The 24,516-nt window shown below is 48.8% G+C and overlaps 1 protein-coding gene across 1 annotated transcript; it reads left to right on the forward strand.

Moving 5' to 3' along the window:
* The first annotated feature begins 788 nt into the window (after positions 1-788).
* RBP5 (retinol binding protein 5) lies at positions 789-5,941 on the forward strand. The gene is made up of 4 exons (XM_032348916.1): positions 789-1,030; positions 1,310-1,488; positions 3,758-3,859; positions 4,290-5,941. Exons 1-4 carry the CDS (start codon positions 958-960, stop codon positions 4,341-4,343), a joined length of 408 nt encoding a protein of 135 aa, XP_032204807.1. The 5' UTR covers positions 789-957; the 3' UTR covers positions 4,344-5,941.
* The last annotated feature ends 18,575 nt before the right edge of the window (positions 5,942-24,516 follow it).

Consider the following 24,516-nt stretch of genomic DNA (forward strand, 5'->3'; position numbering starts at 1 on the left):
CCCACCGTGGTAATGCATCTGGTAAGCATGGGCTGTCCAAAGACTGGGGACTGGAGGTGATGGTACCATCGTTAACTTCAGAGGGAGAGGGAAATCCCTGGGTCCAAGCCAAAATTTTCCAGAATAGCCAACAAAACTCTCTCACTTTCTCACTTTCTACTCCAGACTTTGAACTCAACACCTTGTCATGCTGGCAAGCCCTTCTGTGCTTGGGAAAAGCAGTTGCTCTGCCTCCTTCCTAATGGTCCTACAGGACAAAGAGTTTGGAATGCCAGAGCTGCAGCCCCAGCTCAGGAAAGCTGTCTGAAGGAGTTGTGTGAGGCAGCCCTCTAGCATTTCCTTCACCGTGGCTCCTGGCCAGCTGACTATCCCCCATCTTTTTCCACTTCTTCCCCCTGATACCTTTCGGGATCCTGACTCAGTCTTGGGATCTCAGGATATTGTTAGAACTCATCCCTGGAGGAGCCCGGAAGCCCTTGCTCCACACAGCAAGACCAGACCTCAGAGCTCAGGGACATTGCCCAAGCCTGCTGAAAATGGGCTGGAAGCCAAAACCGACCTTCAAAAAGGGTCAGGTCTTGGATGACTGACAGCCTCAGATTCTGCTCCAGGTTCCTTCCTCAGGAAAAGTCAAGGTCAGCACCAAGTGGCCAAGTTCCTACCCCTCCCTCAGGCTCCAGGCACGAGCCCCAAACTCAATATGGGAGGAGGGAGGAAGTCTGGTAGGAACTCTTATTGCAGCAGGATCCAGCCCTATAAAAACCCTGGTAAGCATAGACCTTCACTCTCACTCTCTCTCTCTCTCTCTCTCTCTCTCTCTCTGTGTGTGTGTGTGTGTGTGTGTTTAGGCTAGCCTGGACTCTCTCAGCCTCACCTGCCAGACAACACCCATTCCCTCCGCGCCCTGCTGGCTCTAGTCTCTGGAAAGCTCCATCTCCAACTTGGGCAGCCCAGACAATGCCTCCTAACCTCACTGGCTACTACCGCTTTGTCTCCCAGAAGAACATGGAGGACTACCTCCAAGCCCTAAGTAATGGCCTCACCCTCCCAGACCCCTTTCCCTCCCCTTTTCCCCTTTCCCTCCCTGCCTCTCTGTCCCATGGAGAAGAGGGGGTGCTGGGGTTGGATGCTATGGAAGGATTCAGGTGGTAGCACCAGACTTGGGATCCATTTCTAGCCAGGACATTGGTAAGAGTCAGTCTACGGTCCCAGATCCAGCTCAGGGGTGGCCTACAGCCCCACGGTGCTGCTGCCGTTGGGGGAGCCCCCCGGGAAGCTTGTGGAGCCCACTAAAAGACAGCCCCCACAGACATCGGCATGGCTCTGCGGAAGATAGCCCTGCTGCTCAAGCCAGACAAGGAAATTGACCACCAGGGCAACCACATGATAGTGAAGACCCTCAGCACATTCCACAACTACATTCTGGAATTCGAGGTGGGCGTTGAGTTTGAGGAGGATCTAAGGATCGTGGATGGACGAAAATGCCAGGTACTTCTCCTCAGGCTTGGGGGAGGGCACGTGGGTGGCTCTTAACAATCCGGGGCAAAACAAAATGCCTTTTCCCCCCACCCGAGCCAGAGAGAGGGACCGCTACAGCAGCCTGCAGAGTCCCCAAGGTAACAGTCCCCCACGCGCTCATTGCCAGCCAAAAGGACGAAGAGGTCAAGTCACCCCAACCCAAAGAAGAAATAGCTCACCCTCTAGCCTGTGACCCTGTTGGTCACTGCAGAGTCTCTATTTTCTTAGCTTCTATGAGTCCCCTTTCCTCTATTTCTTTCTGCTTCTTATGCCTTCCTTTTGGTCTCCTTTGCAGACCCTAGCTCTCCTATGAATCCCTTTAACTGGGGTTCCCCCCGTGTTTTGTTCTTGACTTTCTCTCTTTTGTCTGTGCACCAAAGCATGGGCTAAATCATCTATACCCATGCTTCCTGCCACCAGCTATAAACTGTCCTTGACATGGATTCTCCAGCCAGAGCTGCCTCCTGAGCTCCACGGTGAAGTTTTCATCTGCCTATATGTTTCCATCTGCATGCCCCAAGCTCAAAACCAAATATATTATCTTCCTACCGAAACTGTTCCTGCTTGTATATTTACTGTCTTCATTAATGGCAATAACCAGCCAGACCATAGACCTGGGAGTCACAGGACTGTCCCCTTACCCCTCCACCCCAACAACCACACACACACACACACACACACCATCTAGTTGGTCAGGAAGTCTTTATAACTTCTCTTCACTGTCCAGTATAGTTGCTACTAGCTATATACGGCCTTTGAACACTTGAAATGCAACTAATACAAACTTAGATAGTGTGTTATAAGCGTAAAATACATAATGGGTTTTTGAGACAATATCAAAAAATGTAAAACATCTCAGTAATTTTTATTTTAATCTCATGCTGGAAAGATAATATTTTAGATATTCCATATTAAATAAAATGTATTATTAAAATTAATTTCACTTGTTTCTTCTTCCTTTTCTAACACAGCCACTAGGGATCTTGCATTTTCTAATGGACCTTGTGTTCATGGCCCATTGTATTTCCACTAAACATTGTTGATTCTTCCTAGTCTTTCTCTAGTGCCACCTTTAGGCAAGCCCTCATTTCTCGTCTGGTGCCTGAATCTGACCCCTCAGACTTAATCTTTCTCTAACCCACTCTGCATACTGTAGCCACAAGGATTTACCGAAGATGTAAAAGTGATCATGAATGAAACCCTCTCAGAGACAATCCTTTACATTCCAAATGAGGTCCGTGGCATACAAGGGTCTTTCCCACAAACACTCTAGTTCAGAGCCGCTTACAACCATGTGCCCTTCTTTCTTACCTCTGTGCTACTCCTTCCCTTGCTAGGAATTGCCCAGTATCTCCAATCTAACTAACTCCTCACTTCCGTGAAGACTCAGCTCTTGCCTCCCCACTCCCATCCCCAACCCTTGCATGGCATCACAGGCACCTGTTTCCTGCTCTGTCTGACCAAGATTCAGAGCTCCTTGGTTAGCAGGGCATATCCTATGGGAGGGTTTGATAAATACTGGTTGGAATGCCCAGGCTTACCCCACTCTGATTCGGGGGTGGGTGGGTGATGATCTTTTACTCTCAGGGACACTTCAACTATCCTTGAAATTGAGAAAGAAGGGGCACCTGGGTGGCTCAGGGGTTAAGCCTCTGCCTTCGGCTCAGGTCATGATCTCAGGGTCCTGGGATCGAGCCCCGCATTGGGCTCTCTGCTTAGCGGGGACCCTGCTTCCCTCTCTCTCTCTGCCTGCCTCTCTGCCTACTTGTGATCTCTGTCTGTCAAATAAATAAATAAATAAAATCTTAAAAAAAAAAAAAAGAAAGAAAGAAAGAAAGAAATTGACAAAGAGGAGAGATTCCCTGGTGGGACTCCCAACCAATCCTCTTCTTTCCTGAAAGACCCTCTAGTCCAGCTGGAAGTATCCAAAGGACAGGTCTTTGTTCTTCATCACCCTCCATGCCCCTGCCCCCAAGTTTTACCCCTGGTTATCCTGCTCCAGGATACTTAGCAGTAGCTGCCCTAACAGTCACTGTAGACAAACTGTGGGCCCCCTTCTGTGCCCTTTGGGGAATCTGAATCTGAACTGTTGAATCAGAGCAGCCATCTTATTCAGAATGAAGGGGCTGGAGCTAGACAGCATCAGCTGTGGTGTGAAGAGGGCAGCCCAGCCAGAGTGAATTGGATGCATTTGGGTGTTCAGCCCCCAAATCTTCCCTTATTCCTGCTTTCCCTATAGACCATTGTAACCTGGGAGGAGGAGCAGTTGGTATGTGTGCAGAAAGGGGAGGTCCCCAACCGAGGCTGGAGACACTGGCTGGAGGGAGAGAAGTTGTATCTGGTAAGCTGGGTAAGGGCCGGGAAGGGGGTTCCACCTAGGACACATCCCCTTGCCCAAATCAAATCAGTCCCTCACTCTACTCCCTGCCCCTCTTCAAGGAGGGCAACCAAGAAAGAAAAAACAAAGCCCTGGGAAGAGTAGAGAGAGGAGGAAATCCAGGGGCCAGGTGGGCCTTGGCTGCAAGTCAGATGACTGTCCATAAATTGTGACTAGAGATGGAGACTAGCCGTTTCACATTCCATGACCCAGCTCCCTTCCTTCCTCTAGGGTGAAAAGTTGAAGGAGTGGGACAATGATACAATTCCCCATATATCAAATGCTCTAGCTGTTGTATCCTGAAGGACTAAGCAGAGCTCAAGGACCTTGAGAAAGGAACTCCGGCTGGGAAGAACCTTCTTTCTCTCTCTCATTATTCCCACTCTGTCCCCAGGAGCTGACTGCAAGGGATGCAGTGTGCGAGCAGGTCTTCAAGAAGGTCAAGTAGCCAGAGAGGCACTGAGGTGCCCCTCCAGACTGCACTGGTCCCCAGACTCCTCTTGCTCATACCCCTTGAAGCCCAAAGTATCCCAGGTCAGCAGTCCCTTCCTTGGGTCCCTCCTCCCCCCTCCCCATGTTAATCTATAACTTGCAGCCCCCGGGCCAAAGTCCTTTTCCTCACACTCCATTGCCCAACTACGGCCTCAGATCCAATTCCTGGTGTGGCCTCCTGGATGAAAGAACCAGGCAAAGGGGAAAGACAACTCGAGAACAAGGATCTCAACTGTCTTTAGTTCATGTGGTCCCTTATCTTCCATCTAAGAAAGAACTGAGCTTGGAGCATTTGGGGACAAGTGAGAATTCAGTCCTGGTAGAACTTTTGGAAAACTGACCGGGGTTCAAGATTTTAAACAGGAACTACTGGTAGAATCTCTTGTGTGTTTCCTGTCCTTATTTTCCAGAAAGCCGCATGTGCTCAGCAGAACCAGGCCCAAGGCAAGCCCTCACCCACACAGAGTTCAACAGACCTGGCTATCTCGTATTTCCATGCTACATTTTGAGGAAGTGGGATGGGACAGGGCGAGACCTTTGTCTAGTGCTGGAGGAGGTTATGAAGCTTCAGAACAGTGACCGGGCTTCCGTATCTGCCTTGGGGAGGATAGGCAGCAAGAAGGCTAGAAAAGATTGAAAGGAGAGACAGATGGAAAACACATGGCCAAGGCTAGGAAGGTGAGGGACATGGGGGTATAAAGGCAAAAGCAGGGAGAAGAAGGACATGCCTGGTTATAGGGACCCTATGCTTGAAGGGCAGCAAGGCTGGAACAGAGGATAAGAGGGAGAAGGGAGAAGAGCAAGGCCCCTCCCTAAGGGTCCCAGAATACCCTGGAAAAGAGCCCAAAGGGCAGGGCCAGTTCTGGGTCAGAGCCTTTGGACACCTCCCCACCTCCAGGGGCATTGGTCCTTTCAGAATAAAAGTCCTGTGGGGCAAGAGTCAGGGAGAAGAGGGCTCAGTGCGGGATGGGGTCAGAGCCTGACTGTGTGGGAGGTAGGGATTGCTGGAAAGTCCCTGGCCTGTGCTTATTACATGATCACCCCCCCCCTTCCTGCAATGGTTAAACCCCTACATGTTCAAGAAAATCACTAGTTTGGAAAACACTGATCTTACTAGACGTCCTAAAATGAGTTTGGAAAAGGAAAAGAAAAGAAATCAGAGTGGAGCTGAATAGCTCATTCCCTGCCAGTCTCTCAGCATATGTTCCCAGTGGAGTGGGGAGTAGAGAGCCCTCCTCTGGACAGAGCCACCCAGCAGGAGCTCTGGAGACTGCTGGATCCTACCTTGTCCCTTTTCCAAGGCACAGTGAAGCCAAAGGAAGATGCTCCATGTATAGTTACCCATTGCCTAAGTCACGAGGGCAATGCTTTGTCCTCGCCCCTCTGAGTTCAGGGTGCGGGTTCAAGCCTCTCCCCACAGGACTGTGCTCTGTGCCCTTCATGTTGGCCCAGCGCTCCTTGCTGCAGTCTTGCCAGAGGACCTGACCCGGAAGCTTGGAGGCCCTCATGGTGACTGTCAGGTCCGATCTAAACCCTTTCAAATCTCCCGTGACATAAGCATCAAGCCATCCACACTGCAAATCCACATCCTTCACTTGACCTTACCTCCTCAGGAGCCAGGGTCCAACAAGAAGCCTGGAGATCCCCCAAAGGAGGACAAGCAATTAGAGGAGAATTGGCAGCTTCAGAAACATCACCAAGGGGGTGGGTGGGAGCAAGGACCTGCAGGGCCCGGTAAGCCTGCGCTGCTGTTTCCCCTGTGGGCCGCAGCGGGGCGCTGATCACCGCAGTGGGAGTCAAAGAAACCCCAAGAATTGGTGGTTTTTTTTTTTCTGCTCATCTTTTTTTATTATTATTATTAATTTATTTATTTTCAGCATAACAGTATTCATTATTTTTTCACCACACCCAGTGCTCCATGCAATCCGTGCCCTCTATAATACCCACCACCTGGTACCCCGACCTCGCACCCCCAGCCCCTTCAAAACCCTCAGATTGTTTTTCAGAGTCCATAGTCTCTCATGATTCACCTCCCCTTCCAATTTCCCCCAACTCCCTTCTCTCCATCTCCCCTTGTCCTCCATGCTATTTGCTATGCTCCACAAATAAGTGAAACCATATGATAATTGACTCTCTCTGCTTGACTTATTTCACTCAGCATCATCTCTTCCAGTCCCGTCCATGTTGCTACAAAAGTTGGGTATTCATCCTTTCTGATGGAGGCATAATACTCCATAGTGTATATGGACCACATAGAAACCCCAAGTTTAATCCTCCCTCTGGCCACCTTCTTGAATATTCCATTTCCCACCAACACACACACACACACACACACACACACATACACACACACCCCATACCACCACCACCAATTCCCAACCCACGTACTCACCCTGACAAAACCCCAACCCCTCATTCCAATCAGCCTTCTCCATCTGTCCTCAGGTGGAAGAGATAATTACTAGGGCACCAGCCGGGGAAGAAGGGAGGGAAATAGCCCTCCCCAGCACCAACCTGTCCTGGAGCACCCCACACTACAGATCCAGGACCAACTATGACTACTTTGTTGACCAGTGTCCTAGCCCCCAGGGAGATGGTCAGCGATCCAAAATGTTTATTTCCACGTGAGAGGGAATAATGGCACCCTTCTAAGCCAGCCCCGCACCAGGCACCTACCCCACTCCCTCTTCCTCAGGCCCAGATAGCACCATATGCTCACAGACTTCTGGCCTGAACTTCAGATGATCCTTTGGTCTCGATTCCTTACGTCGCTACAGATCCCTCTTCCCAGAAGAAAGTGACCAACGGTGGAAGCACCAAGAGCAGGTGTATGCCTGCTGAAGCAGAGAACCACATGCTTCCCAAGGCCTCGGGCTCCACATTCTGGTAGGAGACCAGAAAGTAGGCAGGAGCAGCAAAGTCTAGCCAAGTACCCCTCCCCACTGCTCCTCCCCCCTTGAGCCACGATCTCCCATGTGACCCCCCACCCCACATGCTCAGACCTGCATGTTGAAAAGAAAACTCGGGCAAAAGAGGACATTCCTCAACTCTAAAGCACAAAGGCCATCCCAGCCAGGAGCTCCAACCTATAACAACCTATAACACGGTTGGACCCCTTACTGGCAGCAGGAGATCCTCAGAAGCCACTGCAAATCTTGGGATCCCAAAGAAGAGCAGAGGCCTGGCCATATTGACCCCTTTCCCCAACACAAATGTTATCCCCTACAAGGCAGGAACAACATCTGGTCTAGATTCACATACCCAAAGGCTACTATGAGGCCAGAAGTTCCCAATATAGCTAAGGATGGTCTGCTCCTTCCCTCCTGCCTCTCCCTGCCACGGGCTCTTCCTCTTCTGGAGCGTGCTGCTCCTACCCAGTCTGGGAACCACCTCTAACACCACCACGCAGCTCTCTGGGATGTCTCCCCTGACTTTCCTGGGCGATAAGCCCCTCAACCACAGGAGGACCCATGCCATCAGGGCCCCCAGAGACTGATCTGGAGTCGTCCTAGTGCTAGACCCATGATTATGGACAGGTGAGGATGGGGAAGACCTTGCAGGTATAGCAGGGTGTGAAAGGGACTCGGTGGTCAAATCAGGGAGCTCTGTGAAGGACTCTGAAAGGCTGACCTGGGTTTGCGTCAAGGGAAGGAAGGGAGGGAGGGAGGAGGAGAGGAAGGAAAGAAGGAAAGAGAGAGAGGTGGAGGGATGAGAGAGGGAGAAAGGGATGAAGGAAGGAAGGAAGGAAGGAAGGAGCAAGCCGAAGCCACTGAGGCCAAACATGCAAGCAGTGACCCTGCCCGACCAGGGGCCAGAAACAGTACGCATCAGGCCCTCCCCCTCCTCCTCTAGACCTCAGCCAACAGGATGGCTCTGGGCCAGCTCTGTGGGTACCTACACTCCACACTATGCACCCACCCTCACCAGAGGCCATTCAGATTCCAAAGGCATCTGAATTCTAATTGGCCTCTGCATGAGATGGAGCTGACCTTCCAGGAAGAACAAGGAGACCACTGTTCTCTCCAGGACTTCCTGCCTACCACCTAACTGGGGGTAGACCTCCTGCCTTCCTCCACCTATCCAGTCCCACATTTCACTTCCCTCTGCCCTCCCTTTTGTTCTGGCCCCTGCAGAAAGGGGCAGCCCTGGGAGCCTCCTTTCTGTCCCCTATGGCCAGTGCCCAAACAGAGAGGGTCAGCAGCCTAGCCAGGCCATTGAGTTTGTGGGTAAATCACTTGCCTCAGAAGTTCTAGGTCAACCTCAAATCACACCCAAAAACTGGGGAGGAGTATTACGCAGTGGCCAGGGGAGTAGGCTCTGGTGTCAAACTGCCCCATCTTACTAGCTGTGTGAGCGTATCCAAGCACCAAATAAGCCACTGCAGTAAAAAGGACACCTTTGCTGGTCACACAAAGCAATTCCAGGAGCATTTCCTTCCTCCGAGGAATTTTGTGATGATTCCATGTAAAATCAATCAGCATAATGCCTGGAATAGAGAAAGAACTGATGAATCTTGGCTATTATTAGTTTTGTTATCTCTTACCTCTTCTCTTGCTGATTGAAATTCTCTTTAACTGGAAGCAAAGGAAAAGGCGTCACCGCTAGTGCCTCTGAGTTCACAGAGTGGCTTATATTTATACCGAAGTGTTCAGTGATACCAAAGATTTAGAGATAGTATCACCTTCCCCTTGGCTATTCGGGCAGATAAAACATAGGTCTACTCCAGGGTTCCAGAACCAGAACCTCTCCCTCTGTCCTGTGTCCCCCTCCTCCCCATGAGGACAAATGGGCCATCCCAGACTGGGCCATTCCAGTGCTGGAATCTGGACGGCTACTTCTCCTTCTGGCAATAGGCTTCCAGAAGCCTCCGGTGGCCAGCAGCAGGTGCGGCCGCTTTCCCTTGAGCCCCCCCACCCCAGTCTTCACTCTTCTTGCCTATGGATGCTAAAACCAGCCAGCACCTTGACCCCTGCCCTGGGGCTTTTTCTCATGGCCTGAGAGGCCTCCATCCACCTGCCCCAGGTCCCCTGCAGAACATCTCAGGCCCTCCTGGAGCACTGCTGAAGCCCCAGCAACCGCACCATTCAAGCCTCAGTAGGACTTCCGCAGCCCTACTGACCGTCAGATGAGCCAGGAGGAGGAGGGTCCTGGCAGCATTAATGGCAGTCTTCCTTCCACCGAATGTGCACATCCCTCCTGAATCTGTTTCACAATGTCTCTCCCGCGGAGGACAGTGTGTGGGGAGAGGTGTGTGTATTGCCCGTGTGGGCCTTTTCATCCCCTGTTCTACAAGACTGCTGAGAGCCAGCCCCTGCTCTTCTCTTTCCTTCATGCACTTAACAATAGCCGTGGGTATTCATTGACCTAAGCAGACAGGCGAGGCAGAGCTAAAAGCCCTACTTGAGGAGTCATTTATTGCCACCTCGCTGTGTGATCTCTGGCAAATTATTTCATTTCTCTGTGCCACAGAACTCGTTCTGTTCAGCCTCGATGTTCTATGACTGATCTACTATCTTGACTTCCACACCCACAGCCTCCCCTTGGCTTCCTTTCTCTTTCCCCACTGTTTTTAGAAAAGCTTTGCTCCCTGCCCTTGACCCAGCAGTCGGGAAATTGTCATCCTTCATGTAACTGAAGTCTATCCTGCAAGGCCCCCACGGGAGAAAGAATCCCAACATGGGAAGGAACAGCTAGATCACAGAGCACTCTCTTCGAGGTGCCCCCCAACCCACCTCGGCTGCCACTCACCACCCTGTTCTGCTTCCCCACCACTCAGTTCTTACTGAGTAGCACAGATGGGACAAAAGTGAACCATGTAAAATAAGAGTTTAGGAAAGTCTTGGAGAAAACAAAAAAGAAATAGAACAGAGAGTAATATAGGAGTTAATTATCTGAGGTACAAATTCAGCCTCACCCATCAACTCATTGTGGATGGAAGGGATGGTGCAGAAGATAGCAGAACGCCCTTGCTATTAACAAGCAAAGCACACACACAGTATGCTTAAAGAGTTCTTTACTAAAGGACTTTATTTCAGGCTTGAAAGTCCACAAAAAGTCCATGGGACATGGGAGATTTGGAACTGGAATCTCTAGTCTCTGAACTTGTCCCTTTAGACAATGTTTTGATGTGGGACCATTGTCCTAGATTCTTAAGACTCATGCTACGGTTACTGTCCCTTAGGTTGGAAAAAGCATTCTATTCAGGGCTTCTCCTTGCTTCTCTTCCTTTCTCCTTCTCAACAGCTTCTTGGTCCTTTTTAACTCTTTGCTATCTTCCCAAAGCCTCACCTCGTTGGTGTTTGGTCTTCTGTAGGTCGTACTTTGATCTGTTTGGTCCTGCTACTTGGTGGGGATGAGTGAAGGAGCCCTTCAGGTCTTAAGGTGAAGGAGAGGGTCAGAGCCCCCAACGGCACTCTGGCTTCAGGTTAAGGCATCTGAAAATAACCATATGTAGCAAAAATAACATCCTACTAACTGGTCTTCGGCATTTATTGTACTAAAATAATATGTCTATTTCTATGATACCCGACCAATCTCCAAGATGGCCCCCAATGATCCCTGCTTCCTGGCATTCCCATTCTTGTGGATTCTCCTCCTACACTGCATCGGGGCATGGGAGTGACCTGCTCACGATCATGGGAGGGAACCATTGTGGAAGCAGAACCTCCAGCCCCAGTCATGCCTTCAGATGAGTGCAGCCCTGGCCAGCACCTCAACTAAAGCCTTGTGAGAGACTCAGCCAACGTTACTCATCGAAGCTGCTTCTGGATTTCTGACCTTCAGAAACTATGTAAAATAATACATGTTTGCTGTTCTAACTTGCTAAATGTATGAGTGATTGATTATACAGCAACAGGTAACTAACACATCTCCTCTCAGCTTTGAATTTCATCACAAATGACCCTCTTTCCAGCACCATATTCTCAATATCTGCCAGGTTGGCTAAAGGACATGGGCAAGTAAGTTAGGGCAGTAAAAACCTGTCCAGCCACAAAAAGGTCTGACTCTACACTCAGTGTCCTAGGCCCTTCCATCCCAGCCCTAGGCCCACACACCATCTGAGTCTCCAGTGCCAGGAACCCACATTTCAGTGTCTGCCCCCCAGAACTCTAAAGAAAATGAAGTTCAGAGGTAGGCAGGTGCCTCCTTTCTTTCCTCTCTTAGGTCCACCTGCCGGAATACTTTCTGAGAATCCACCTTTTCCCTAGGTAATTGTTAAAAAGAACGTCCAACATCTTTAGATAATGCCCCCCACTTTCACATATATGTAAACTTACCTTGTGGCTTTAATAGGACAAATGCAGCAGAATACAACTCAATAAGCCTCACAGCATTAGAGAGACTCTTCATCCAGGGGCAGGGAGAATATCTCAGATAGCATCAGATCTTTGCTGATGGGAAGCTAATTGACAAATTCTGCATTGACAGAGCATCAGGGTCCTGAGGACCAGCAGCAATGAGCAGAAGGTGGTGTCCAGACATACAAGGCAGAGAGACACACCCGGGTGGCCAGCCATCCTTTGCAGAGTAAGGAATCTTTGGGGTCCTCCCTAGCCCTCCAAGGCCAGCCTGGTGATACCGGAACCAAAGATTTCTTTGTTGAAAAGAGGGAGGGTGAAATGGAGAAACACAGATGGGAAAGGGCTATTGCAGAGGCCAGCAGGTTTAGCCAAATCTGATGGCTGGAAAGAGGGGGACACCAGAGAAGGTTTTTTTTTTAAAAAAAAAAAGATTTTATGTATTTATTTGACAGAGAGAAATCACAAGTAGATGGAGAGGCAGGCAGAGAAAGAGAGGGAAGCAGGCTCCCTGCTGAGCAGAGAGCCCGATGCAGGACTCGATCCCAGAACTCCGAGATCACGACCCGAGCCTAAGGCAGCGGCTTAACCCACTGAGCCACCCAGGCGCCCCCAGAGAAGGTGTTTTAATGGCTCTCTGTTCTGCCATGCTCTCCCCAACAATCTTGGCTTATGGGCAGCCATTGAGCCTGCTGTACAGTAATCTCTTCTGCCACCGAAGAGAAACAGAATGCACATCAGGTCCAGATCTACTACCAGGGTCCAAAACCCTATTACTTAATGAAGACCAGAGAGAGTAGTAGGCTCCCAGGGAGGACCAGCTGAGCCCTCTCAAGGACTCCTTGTATTCATAGGCCTCCTTTCTCTACCCAACAATGAGGAGCAGAGTCACCTAACAATGGCCAGAACGCTCACCACGGAACAGTAAATGGGGCAGGGCTATCCTCCGGTAAACTTCACTCCCCCTCCCTCCAGATCAGGAAAACAGGAAAGGGGCTCAGACATTCTCTCTTGGAGCATCTGCCCCCACCGCCAACCTCAGCTCCTAGACCTGTCTCTCTACCCCTGCTCTCTTCCTCCCTGGGCACCTTCTTTGGAAACTCCAATGCCTGGCCCATCTTCTTCTTCTCTACCTCATCCATGAGCTTATCCTATAGACACAGGCGCCAGGCATCATGCTCAGTCCTGGGGATATTGAAACCAATAGAGCAGTCCCTCCCTCAAGGAGCTCACGATCTTGTAAGAAAGATAGTCACGTGCACAGGCAGTTATGGTACATCAAGATGAGTGAGAATGTGTGATAAGCCCAGGGAAGTCATCTAACCCTGACTCCAGGAGGACTTCCCAGAAGAGGGAACCCTCGAGGGGGAAGTAATAATAACGGATGGCCCTTCAACTCATTTACTCCTCTCAAGAATCCTATGACATAATGTTATCCTTACTTTACCTAAGGAAATTGTATTGTCAGGATTCTCCAGAGATTTAGGATAAGGTATTGGCTCAAACAATTATGGAGGCCGAGGCAGGTCTCAGGATCTGCTGGCTGCAAGATAGAAACCCAGGAATGTGGACAGTGTACTTGTAGTCTGAGTCTGAAAACCTGAGGACAAGGGGAGCTGATGGCGTAAATCCCAGTCCAAGGGCACAAGACCAACATCCCAGCTAATCCTCCCTTCTTCTGCTTTTTGTTCTTTCCAGGCAGGTTCTCCATGGGTTGAATGATGCTCTCCCATAGTGGGAGGCCCACCTGCTTTACTCAGTCTACCAAATGAAATGCTAACCTCTTCTGGAAACACCCTCACGTATACACCAAGAAACAATGTTTAATTAGCTTTCCGGGCATCGCTTGACCTGGGCAAGTTGACACACAAAATTAACCATCACAAAAATTAAGGAACACAGAGTCCCTTGCTAATTTGCCAAAGGTCGCCTATCAAAGGCAGAGTCAGGATTCGAACCCAAACAGATTGGTTCTAGAGGAGCCTGACCACTTAACCCACAACTTCTCAACATCAGCACTATGAAATTTGGGGCCAGATAGTTTTTTGCCGTGGAGGTGCTGTCTTGCGCATTGTAGAGTGCTCAGCAGCGTCTTTGGCCTCTGTCCACTAGCTGCCAGGAGCACCCCCACAGCTGTGAAAGCCAAAAACTTCTAGATATTTTCAAGTGTTCCCTGGGGAGCAAAATTTCTCCTGGTTGAAAACCACTGACCCAGCGATTTTGCTACTATCCTGCCTTTCTAAGTAAGATATTTTTCGAGTGTTTACCAAATACCAGACACTGTCCAAAGACATTTTGGTTATTAGCTCATGTAATCCTCACAACCCCCCAATGGGTACAATTGTCTTCATCTTTCTTCTACATGTGAGGACTTTTCAAGGCACAGAGAAACTGCATAAGCTGGGCATGGTCACAAAGCTTCTAAGAGGCAGGGCCTGGATTTGAACCAGGTGGATCTGACTTAGAAACTGACTACTTTAGCCTCTGTGTTATTCTATCTTTTGGTCTCTGGGACCTGGAAAACTCTCAGAACTGGCGAAGGAGTCATGGGTGCAAATACAAGGCAATGTTTAGCAAGAGAAAGATCACCAGTGAGGCTGGAACACATATGACAGGAGGGAACCGCAGGGCATAAGGCAAGCAGAGCCCAATTACGAATGAAGAATGGGCCGCGACGATCAAGTAGCTTGGGCTTCACCTTGTGGATCAGAGGGTGCATTCGTTGAAAGGTTTTAAGCTGGGGAAGAGCATGATCCCTTGATGCTGTAGACAGATGGCTGACAGAGGAGGGAAGGTAGACTGGAGGGCCAGCACAAGTGGCTGACACTCCTTCGGGACTGATTTATCCTCTTCCCAAATATCCCTAACCTATGGGCATCGAGGCCCTAACTTGCATACTTGAAAAGACTTGGGGAGAGTGGAGCTTGCAGGCATACTCAACTCTTGTTCGAGTCACTCCCATCCCCTAAATATCGTCCACAACACTATTTGTTGTTGTTGTTTAAGATAGTATTTATTCATTTGTCAGAGAGAGAGCGAGCACAAGCAGGGGGAGTATCAGGCAGAGGGAGAAGCAGGGAGCTAAGCAGGGAGCTAAGCAGGGAGCTAAGCAGGGAGCCCGACGTGGGACTCAATCCCACGACCCCAGGATCATGACCTGAGCTGAAGGCAGACGTTTAACCAACTGAGCCACCCTGGCGTCCCTACCCACAGCTCTGGTGTCCATTAGGAACGGGAGCCCAGGATCTCAGTCCAGCTGACCCTGGCCTCCTCAGCCCCTCCGATCTCCACACGTTTCCTGTACCTCTCTCCTTACCTGATAGGGGGCATGAAAGCCCCAATGTGTCCTGGCCCAGGGCAAGGTGTCTAAAGACAGGAAACTGACTCCTCCCCCTGCCCCGCTGCCAACCCAGGGTCTGCCATGGCCATTTGGATTCCAAGAAAGAGCAAACTCCTCTCCAAATGCTGGAGTCTAATGGAGGCTGCAGGAAAACCATCCTGGTTGGAAAAGCCCGCCCTGTTCCTCCTAGGCCCATCCCAATGCAGGACAGCAGGTGGCAGCACCAACAGGAATTTCAAAATTTAAAACTAAAACTAAAAATCCAAACTGAAAATGTTCTCCTACATTCCTGCACTCATAACATGTACTCCCTCTGCTTCCTTTCAGCCCTTTCATGACTTCAGAGACTATGCCCCTCTCTGCTTCCGCCCTCTGCCTCTCCTTGGTTAGTGAGAGACAAAATACAAAGGACCCAGAAGCACGTGCAGAAGGTGTGAGAATCAGAGACACAGCAGGGAGACGGGACAGCGGGACAGCAGGCTCTCAGCTTGTCTTTAGGTAGAAGCCCCTCAAGGCTGAAAGGATCTGTGCCTGGCCTGAGTTTTTATCGAAGGACACAAAGTCCTTCTTCATTAATCATGCAGATTAAACGTGCACCCAGAGCCAGGGTCCAGCACCATCTTCAGGATCCACGGCCTCACCCTTCTGATCTTGTCTGGCTTAGAAAGAGCTGCCTGGACACACTTATGACTCTAAACACATTTATTTTATAATTATTAAACTAATTTAATAACATTAAACAAATTTCACTAAACAGAGAAACCATTTTGGTGGGGTTTTTTTAAAGATTTTATTTATTTATTTGTCAGAGAGAGAGGCACAGCGAGAGAGGGAACACAAGCAGGGGGAGTGAGAGAGGGAGAAGCAGGCCCCCCGCTGAGCAAGCAGTCCGATGTGGGGCCTCGATTCCAGCACCCTGGGATCATGACCTGAGCTGAAGGCAGATGCTTAAAAGACTGAGCCACCCAGGCGCCCCCAGAGAAACCGTTTTTAAATCACCCACCTCCCTCTGCTCTAAGACGGTCACCTTCATTTCCAATTGTTCTCATGGATGTTTTCTATTTCTGTGAACGTGGTGTACTTATAATTCACAGCTTGCTTCCTTTCCCCCCTCCATCCGGTCCTCTCATCTGTCGGGGGCCCCCACACAGCCCACACACAGCACAGATGAGGGTTTTGCTCTTCAGGGGCTCATGTTTGGCCAAGGGAAAGGGGGACAAAGTAGTTGCTTGAAGGACTAGAAATAACTAATTGTCCCAGTTTGCGTGGGGCTGAACCAGTTTTAGTCGTGAAAGTCCTGTGTCCCAGGAAACGGCTCAGTCCCAGGCCAACCAGGACGATTTCTATAGGTCACCCTGTTCGAAACAGTCCTGCAAATTAAGCCAGTTCAGAATTCCATTTCAATTTAATTGATAGATTGGCTTTGTAGTTCTACTTCTTTGCTTTTCTTTTTTTTTTTTAATTACTATATTGTGTTTTATCATATTGTATTCAGTGTATTATATTTATTGTGTAGTATTTCTAGTGGTTGCTTTAAGACAGCTTTTCTCAAACTTATTCCCCTTACAAACGGAGACCCTCAAAGAGCTTTTGTTTATCTGGTTATATCTATTCATAGTCACCGTATTAAAAATTAAAGCAGTGAACATCTTAAAATATAAGAATTCACAAATACACGTCAGGGGATGATCTTACCACACCACATGTGGCCTCTGCTAACTCCGTGGTTCTGTCATGAGAGAAAGAGAAAAAAGCAAATAATACCTGGGTATTATTGTAAAATTAATTTTGACCTCACTACCCCTCCCCAACCCCCCACTGAAAGGATCTCAGGGACCCCCAGGGCTTGCCAGGACACACGCTTCGAGCCACCACCCTGGAGAGAATTTCTTCTCCCCATCCTTAGTTTTCCCATCTCCTTAGAGGAAATACTGAAGAACCCCAGAACTGTAGGGGTCCACCGCTCTCCACCATGCTGTGGTTTTCATGTATGTACATCTACCTACGTTATAAGCCCTAGTTACAATGTTTGCTTAGAACAGGTATGCCTTTTTTATGTAAAATGAAAAGCCAGATTTTCTATTTAGCTACAAACTTACCATATAAGTCTCTTCACTGCTCCCTGCAGCTCTGTCGTCCACCCCGGGCTCCTTGCCTCCCAGCCCGGACACTCCCTTTAGCATTTCTCATTGTGCAGGTCAGCAAAGTCTCCCGGTTTTCTCTGATCTGAGAATAGTTTTATTTCATCTTCATTCTGGAAGAATATTTTCACTGGAAAAACAATTCTGAGTTGACAATTTTGTTTCCTCCAGAATTTTTAAAGACGTTGCACTGTCTTCCAGTCTGCCCTGTTTGGGATTAGAAAACAGTGACATCGAGAATGTTTTCTCTGTGTGCAGTGTGCCCTTTTCCTCTGGGCGCTTTCAAGATTTTCTCTTTACTTTTGGTTTGTAGCACTTTGACTGTGATTGGCTGGGATGTGCTTTTGTTGTTGTGACTGTGGCTGTTGTAGTTGTGGTTGTGGCTGTTTTTCCATTCTGCTTTGAGTTTACCGAGCTTCCTGAACATAAAAATGTTTGTTTTTCACCAAAGGTGGGAAATTTCCAGCATATTTCTTTGAATATTTTTTCTGCCTCATTCTCTCTCTCCTCTCCTTCTGAAAATCAAGAACACATGTATTAGAGGGTTTGGGTTTAGAGTGTGTGTGTGTGTGTGTGTGTGTGTGTGTGTGTGTTGTCCCACAGATCCCTGAGTTTCTGCTCATCTTTAAAATTTTTTCCTTCTGGGGGCACCTGGGTGGCTCAGTGGGTTAAAGTCTCTGCCTTCAGCTTAGGCCATGATCCCCCAGGGTCCTGGGATGGAGCCCCGAATAGGGCTCTCTGCTCAGCGGGAAGCCTGCTTCCCTTCCTCTCTCTGCCTGCCTCTCTGCCTATTTGTGATCTCTGTCTATCAAATAAATAAATAATCTTTAAAAAATAATAATAATAAAATAAAACAGGAATGCCTGGGTGGCTCAGTTGGTTAAGCGGCTGCCTTCAGCTCAGGTCATGATCCCAGCGTCCTAGGTTGGAGTCCTACATCCGCCTCCTTGCTCGCAAGGAGCCTGCTTCTCCCTCTGCATCTGCCTGCTACTCTCTCTGCCTGTGCTTGCTCTCACTCTCTCTGTCTCTCTCTCTCTCTCATTCTGACAAGTAAATAAAATATTTTTTAAAAAAAACTAGGAATAATAAAATAAAATAATTTTTGTTTCCTTCTGATCTTCAGATTCGATAATTTCTATTTACCTATCTGCAAGTTCATGGACTCTTTCTTCCGCCATCTCCATGCTTCTATTAAGCACCTCCAGAGATCTTTTTTAAATTTCATGTAGTGCATCTTTGAATTCTAAAATTTACATTTGGTTCTTTTTAAACGTTTTTATTTCTCTGCTTATGTTTCCTTTTTCCTTTAACATGGGCATATTCTTCCTTGCGTCTTTGCATGCCAAATCCTTGTGCACAGATTCCAACATCCAGGTCATCTCGGGGGACATCTCTGTTGTCTTTTCTCTTGAGTGTGGTTTGCATTTCCTGTTTCTTCATATCTGGAGTAATTTTGGACTGTATCCTGGACACAACTGGAGGTACATTATAAAGATGATGGACTCTGTGTTCTTCCTCCAAAAAGTATTGATTTTTTTTTTCAAGTAGGTAGTTAGCTTGGCTTAACTCAAACTGCAGACTAGCTTGAGAAAGCAGTAGTTCAAAAACTTTTTAAAGATTTTATTTTTTTATTATTTGGAAGCGAGAGACCACACAAGCTGGGGGGAGGAGCAGAGGGAGAGGGAAAAGTAGACCCCCTGCTGAGCAGGGAGCCCAGACCAGGATGGGGGCTCCATTCCAGGACCTTGAGATCATGACCTGAGCTGAAGGCAGATGCTTAACAACTGAGCCACCCAGGCAGACCTCGTGATAATAATATTAAGAAGAGTGTTAGCTCTTTGCAGACACGCTCCTCTCCCCAAGGCTCCAGAGCCCAGGTCATCAACTCCTGGCATTCTTCCTATGTCCCCACTCCCAGATGTGGACAAGGGTACCATTCAACACAGTGCCAGCCCTGAGGAGCCCTGTATCTGCGTTGATGTCATAATTGCGTGGGTAGCCACTTCTGCTTTTCCTACCAGGCGACAAACTACAGAGGCCACCCAGCTACTCAGCCCCAGCCCCACACAGGCCTGTGACAACCAGCTGCACAGAGAGCCACCAGCCTCCTGCTCTACCCCCAAGTCCCTGGAGTCTTTGTCCCCTGACCCCCAACACTCACTGCAGCCATGTCACCTATGTGGGACGAGGGCAGGCCTTCATATTCGAAGTGTTAGATTCTTCTGAACAGTGTCCATGTCCAGGCTCCAGGCTGCTCAAGACACCAGAAGCTGTATGGCCATGCCTCTTCCCACCCAGCCTCCACCCAGCTCTTGAACTCCACTAGGAGAGATTGTCCAGGTGCCCCCAGAACTTGCCTAGTTTTAAAACTGAAGGGTCCACATCCCAGGCAAGCCCTCAGTCTCAGGCAAGTCAGAACAGTTGGTCACCTGGTCTGCCTTGGAGTTCTCTTTTAAGACCTTTCTCCTCCTGTCCTCCAGAGCATCTCTATGAAAGTCTTCTCAGAAGTGCTAACCTCCAGAATGGGCCCGTCTTAGAAGGGAGAACAAGCTGAGGAGCAGAGTCCGATGCTGCCCATTATAGACTATCATGGAGGAGGGAAGGAGGCTCTAAAGGGAAGCGAGGGATGAAGCCCCAGCTCCTACTGGAGCCTTACCTGGTTTCTTCCCACCAGATGGCTCACAGACGGGGACCGTTGTTCAGCCCTGTGGATGTGTCTCCCGTCTCCCAGATGCTCCATGTGACCCTAAGAGTTATTACATAAGAGGGCAAGTTTCAGTGCTCCCAGGAAAGGGGAGAAACCCCGGCCGGGGCGGGGGGCGGGGGGCTGGTTCTCAAAAGATGGATGAGGCAGATCATTCCCAGGTGTGGTAGGTGTAGGTGTATGAAGGCGGGCAGACTTGATAACAGGCCTGCACCTGGGAAATTGTGTCTGTTTTGACCCTCTCTCTCTTGCCATCCCCTGACAGCCATGAAGCATAGCTCTCCCAAACCTTTTCAGCCTGGAAAAAACAAAGTTCCAGAACATACCCGGTTTGCGTCTGTACGTGGCACATTTGTGAGGAGTCATAGTACAAGATGCAAAATGGAAGAAACAATGGAATCTTCTGTGAAAGATGTCTGTGTGTGAGCGCGCGTGTGTGTGTGTGTGTGTGTGTGTGTGTGTGTGTCTAGAATGTAGGACCAAATGCAGCATAAGAATTTCCATACAGCCCACATACATGGAACACCTGGTACATAGTAACATTCAAGAACTATTGGTTGAATAAATGAATGTGTCTACATGTGCATGTTTCGGGGTCTGAATGGTAAGTTCTTCTTAGGCCTGGGACAAAAAGGAGTTGAGACAGTTTCCAACCCATATGAGGAATTCCCTCTAGAACAATCCAACTTCCAAATGAATGCTTTCACTGAGCAATCTGTGGGGGAAAGTTCTCAGCTTCAAAACCCCCACTCTCTGATGATGACAGTTTTCGACAAGACGGTCTACACTGCTGCAGAGAGGCAGAGTGAAGCACAATACTACTCCACCACAGTGGTTTTCCTCACACCAAACATACTGAAAATCTCTTGCACAATCATTATTTTTTTTTTCCTGTTTTGAGGACTCCTCCTGCCCTTCTTCCAGCCTCTCTGGCAGGGTAAAAGCAGGAGGGTTCTTTGGGGGATATTCCCAGTCTCTTTCTCGTGATGAGTTCTTAGGGGTTGGTAGACAGATGGGTGGCTGGGTGGCTGAGTTGGTTAAGTGACTGCCTTTGGCTTAGATCATGATCTTGGAGTCCCGGAATCAAGTCCCCATCAGCTCCCTCTGCTTCTCACTCTGACCTCCTCCCTCTCGTACTCTCTCAAATAAGTAAATAAAATCTTTAAAAATAAGGAGAGAGGATTTAGTAGTCAGACCTGAGAACTTTGGGACAAAGCTATCCCCTCCCATATATCAGACCTGAATACCTGAAGATGATATTTTTTTTAAGTATTAAAGCGAAGGGAGGCTCTGATTTCGGTGGAGAGGTGGGGAGCAGAGGTATGTTGGTGAGCACGTATCCTCCGTGTGATTTCAGAGGGGTATCGTGTTGCCCACGAAAGCATGTTAACTGATGTAGCGGGCACAGAGTTGCCAGAAAGGGCTCTGGGCACTCAGGACTCAGACTGGGATAGTGGTCACAGTGACAAGGGACAGTGAGTGGGGCTGGGTTCAGGCAGGTCTCATGCAGCAGGGTCACCATCTTGAAGAAGTTGCAAAGCATCTTGCCCACTGATGACCAGACAGCTTATTGTCTAAACCAGGACTCTTGTGAAAGGGAAGGAGGACATTAATAATTACACCAGGACAACCAGCGTGAACTGGGACTCTTCCAACCAAACTAAGACACATGCTCTTCCAATAGATGACCCTATAGAGTGTTCTGGAGGTTTGGGTACAGTTAGGCCACCAAAGCTACAAAGAGAGGAGGGGTTAGTGTCCTCGTGGGTAAAGCACTAGCAACCTTATTAGGGCCATCAGACCTCCTCAGGGAGAATTTCTTTGACTAGAGTGAATCAGGGTGGGTGAAAATAAATGCAAAAGTAGCCAGTGTTTTCAGGGCTGATGGGTGGTCAGGTGGGCGTGTGATGGAGAAGCCATAGTGAAGCATGATCAAAAGAATATGACAAAGAACATCGGAGACAAAGAACACAATACTCAGCCCCTAAGACTTGTGATCCAGTGTCTGGTTCAGTGCCGCTTCCTCCGAGGGCAGATCCCTGGGGGCTCGCGCCAGGGTCTCTCTTGTTCCTGGGCAGGCCCTGTAGGTCCTAGCTTTTCGCCTGCAGGGGGCAGTAGAAGACTGCCTCTTCTGGGGCTCCTCTTGCTCCTCCCTCTGCTACCATCCGCACCAAGTGGCCCAACCTGGACTCCTAGGGGCCCTCATGCTTTCCTCCACATGCCAGGCCGACCACAGTCAGCCATCTCACAGGCTCTGACATCCAATGAGCAGGCAGGACCTGAGACAGCAGCTGTACCTCAAGATCGCCAAGTCAAGGCAGGGTGGAGGAGGGCAGGCCAGGAACCAAGGAGGGGTCCACGGAGGTGAATTCTACTCCCTCTCACCAGAGCCTTCCTCTCACCACTATGAGGCAGTGAGTGTCCTGGGGCTTCCACGTGCCATCACTCCTCACCCCAGAGCACCCGGTCTGGAAAGGAAGGGCATGGATAGAGACAACCACAGTCTGGAGAGTGATTAATAGAAAACTGGGAGTATAAAGAAATAGAGTCTTTGAAATAGAGAACTTTTTAAAAAATGAGCAAGTGGAAGGACCCCCACCGAACTTTCCTTCAGCTTCTTCAAGTTGAGTCTGGGTGTAGGTGGGTAAGAGGCATCTTTCTTTCTTTCTTTCTTTCTTTCTTTCTTTCTTTCTTATTCTTAAGATTTTATTTATTTATTTGACAGAGAGATACCACAAGTAGGCAGAGTGGCAGGCAGAAGGATAGGAGAAGCAGGCTCCCCGCTGAGCAGAAGCCTGATGCGGGACTCGATCCCAAGACCTTGAGATCACAACCTGAGCTGAAAGCAGCTGCTTAACCAACTGATCCACCCAGGCACCCCTGAGGTCTTCTTGATCTCAAAGATATCCACCCTCAACTGGGGTAAAAAACTGTCTCCAATATTTTAGCTATTCCTGAGCCAGATGGCAAGGCTGTCTATCCTAGAGATTTTGTAAACGTCATGCTGGGAATTACTATATTCTTCTGCCTCGTTCCAGAGCCTTCCCCAGCCACAGCCCCGTTGCCTGGCCCTTGCCCTGGAATAAATGCACCTGTCTCCCAATTATAGATGAAAACCAGAATGTGTCTCATTTTCCATTTGTTAACTTTCTCTTTTGCACATTTTAAGCTTCTCAGTCCTGCCTTCCCCCCCCCCACCCCAAATGCCCTAAAGTGAAATTCTGGTGCTCGGTTTTAAAAAGCAAGCCCCCTAAATGCTCACCAGATAAATCTTAGCAAGACGAGAACATATTCCCTCTTCTCCTAGAGTTGCAGAAAATCAGACACGATTCTGCTTCATAGAGTTGATGCTGATAAAGTGGTAAATCAAGAACATTCAGTCCCACTGGTGTGAAAATATGTAATCCTGTTCTGCGTTATATTTATATCATCTTTAGAAGTGTAATTTGCACAAAGGAATCTTCTAAGCCACGCAGACATCCGAGAAGGTGGCTATATGACCGATACAATGTAATTTATAAACCTTGAAAGTCTGCAACCCCAGCTGGCCATTGATAACTTATTTGTCTGAAAACAGTATTTCATTTATTTATTTTTTCTATAGAGAGAGTGCAAAAGCAGGGGGAGGGGCAGAGGGAGAGAGAGACTCCCAAGCAGTCTCCATGCCCAGCATGGAGGTGGAGATGGGGCTCCATTTTACGACCATGAGATCATGATCTGAGCTGAAACCCAAGAGCCGGATACTTAACTGACTGAGCCACCCAGGCACCCCTGAAAATGATATTTAAATTAACCTCTTTGATTTGGAAGAGGCATAAAGAGTTAGGAGATTCTTGTTTGTTTGTTAGACCAGAAGAATTCCTTTGGGACTGTCTTGTCCTTTCAAGCATAAAAGTAAAATCTCATTCTTCTGTTTGTCTTTTTCAAAGAGTTTAAGAGTGTGGTAATTTGAATGAACAGGGGGAGTCCTTGCCCTGTGATCTACCAGGAAAGCTGGGAATCAGCCCAGTGGGAAGAGCTAGAAAAGGAAGAGGGGAAGCAGCATAACTCCAAGTAAAGTGAACTTGAGGGGACTTGGAATGTGTGGCCCATAACAGCCCTACCCTAAGGGTGATGGAGGACAGATGTCCTGATCATGATATTTGGGGTCACCATCTCTACTGTACCCCTATTACTCGAGAGCCAATAAAAATTCTCAATTTCAGGGGTGCCTGAGTGGCTCAGTCAGTTTAGCATGTGTCTTGGGCTCAAGTCATGATCTCAGGGTCCTGGGATCCAGTCCTGCATCCGGCTCCCTGCTCAGAGGAGAGCCCGCTTCTCCCTCTCCCTCTGCGGCTCCCCCACTTGTGTCCTTTCACTCCTTCTTCCTCTCTTCGTCAAATAAATAAATAAAATCTTTTTTAAAAAAACATTCTCAAGTCAGTAGGAAGCTGCCTTCTCAAGCCAGAGGGTCTCCAGGAAGATGGGATGACACGAGGCTCAGAGGAGAGGAAGCTGTCGGAGCTAAAGCTTCAATCCAGGAGGAGGAGGAAAGCAGCGGGGGTGAGGGACAAATAAAGGAAGAAGCAACAGAAGGAGGAGAACATATGACCAGGGACCTGAGCAGTGTGGGGGCCCAGAGGAGAGGTTACTTCTGGAATGTGGGT

The sequence above is a fragment of the Mustela erminea genome, chromosome 6, assembly GCF_009829155.1.
Source record: "Mustela erminea isolate mMusErm1 chromosome 6, mMusErm1.Pri, whole genome shotgun sequence".
NCBI lineage: Eukaryota > Metazoa > Chordata > Mammalia > Carnivora > Mustelidae > Mustela > Mustela erminea.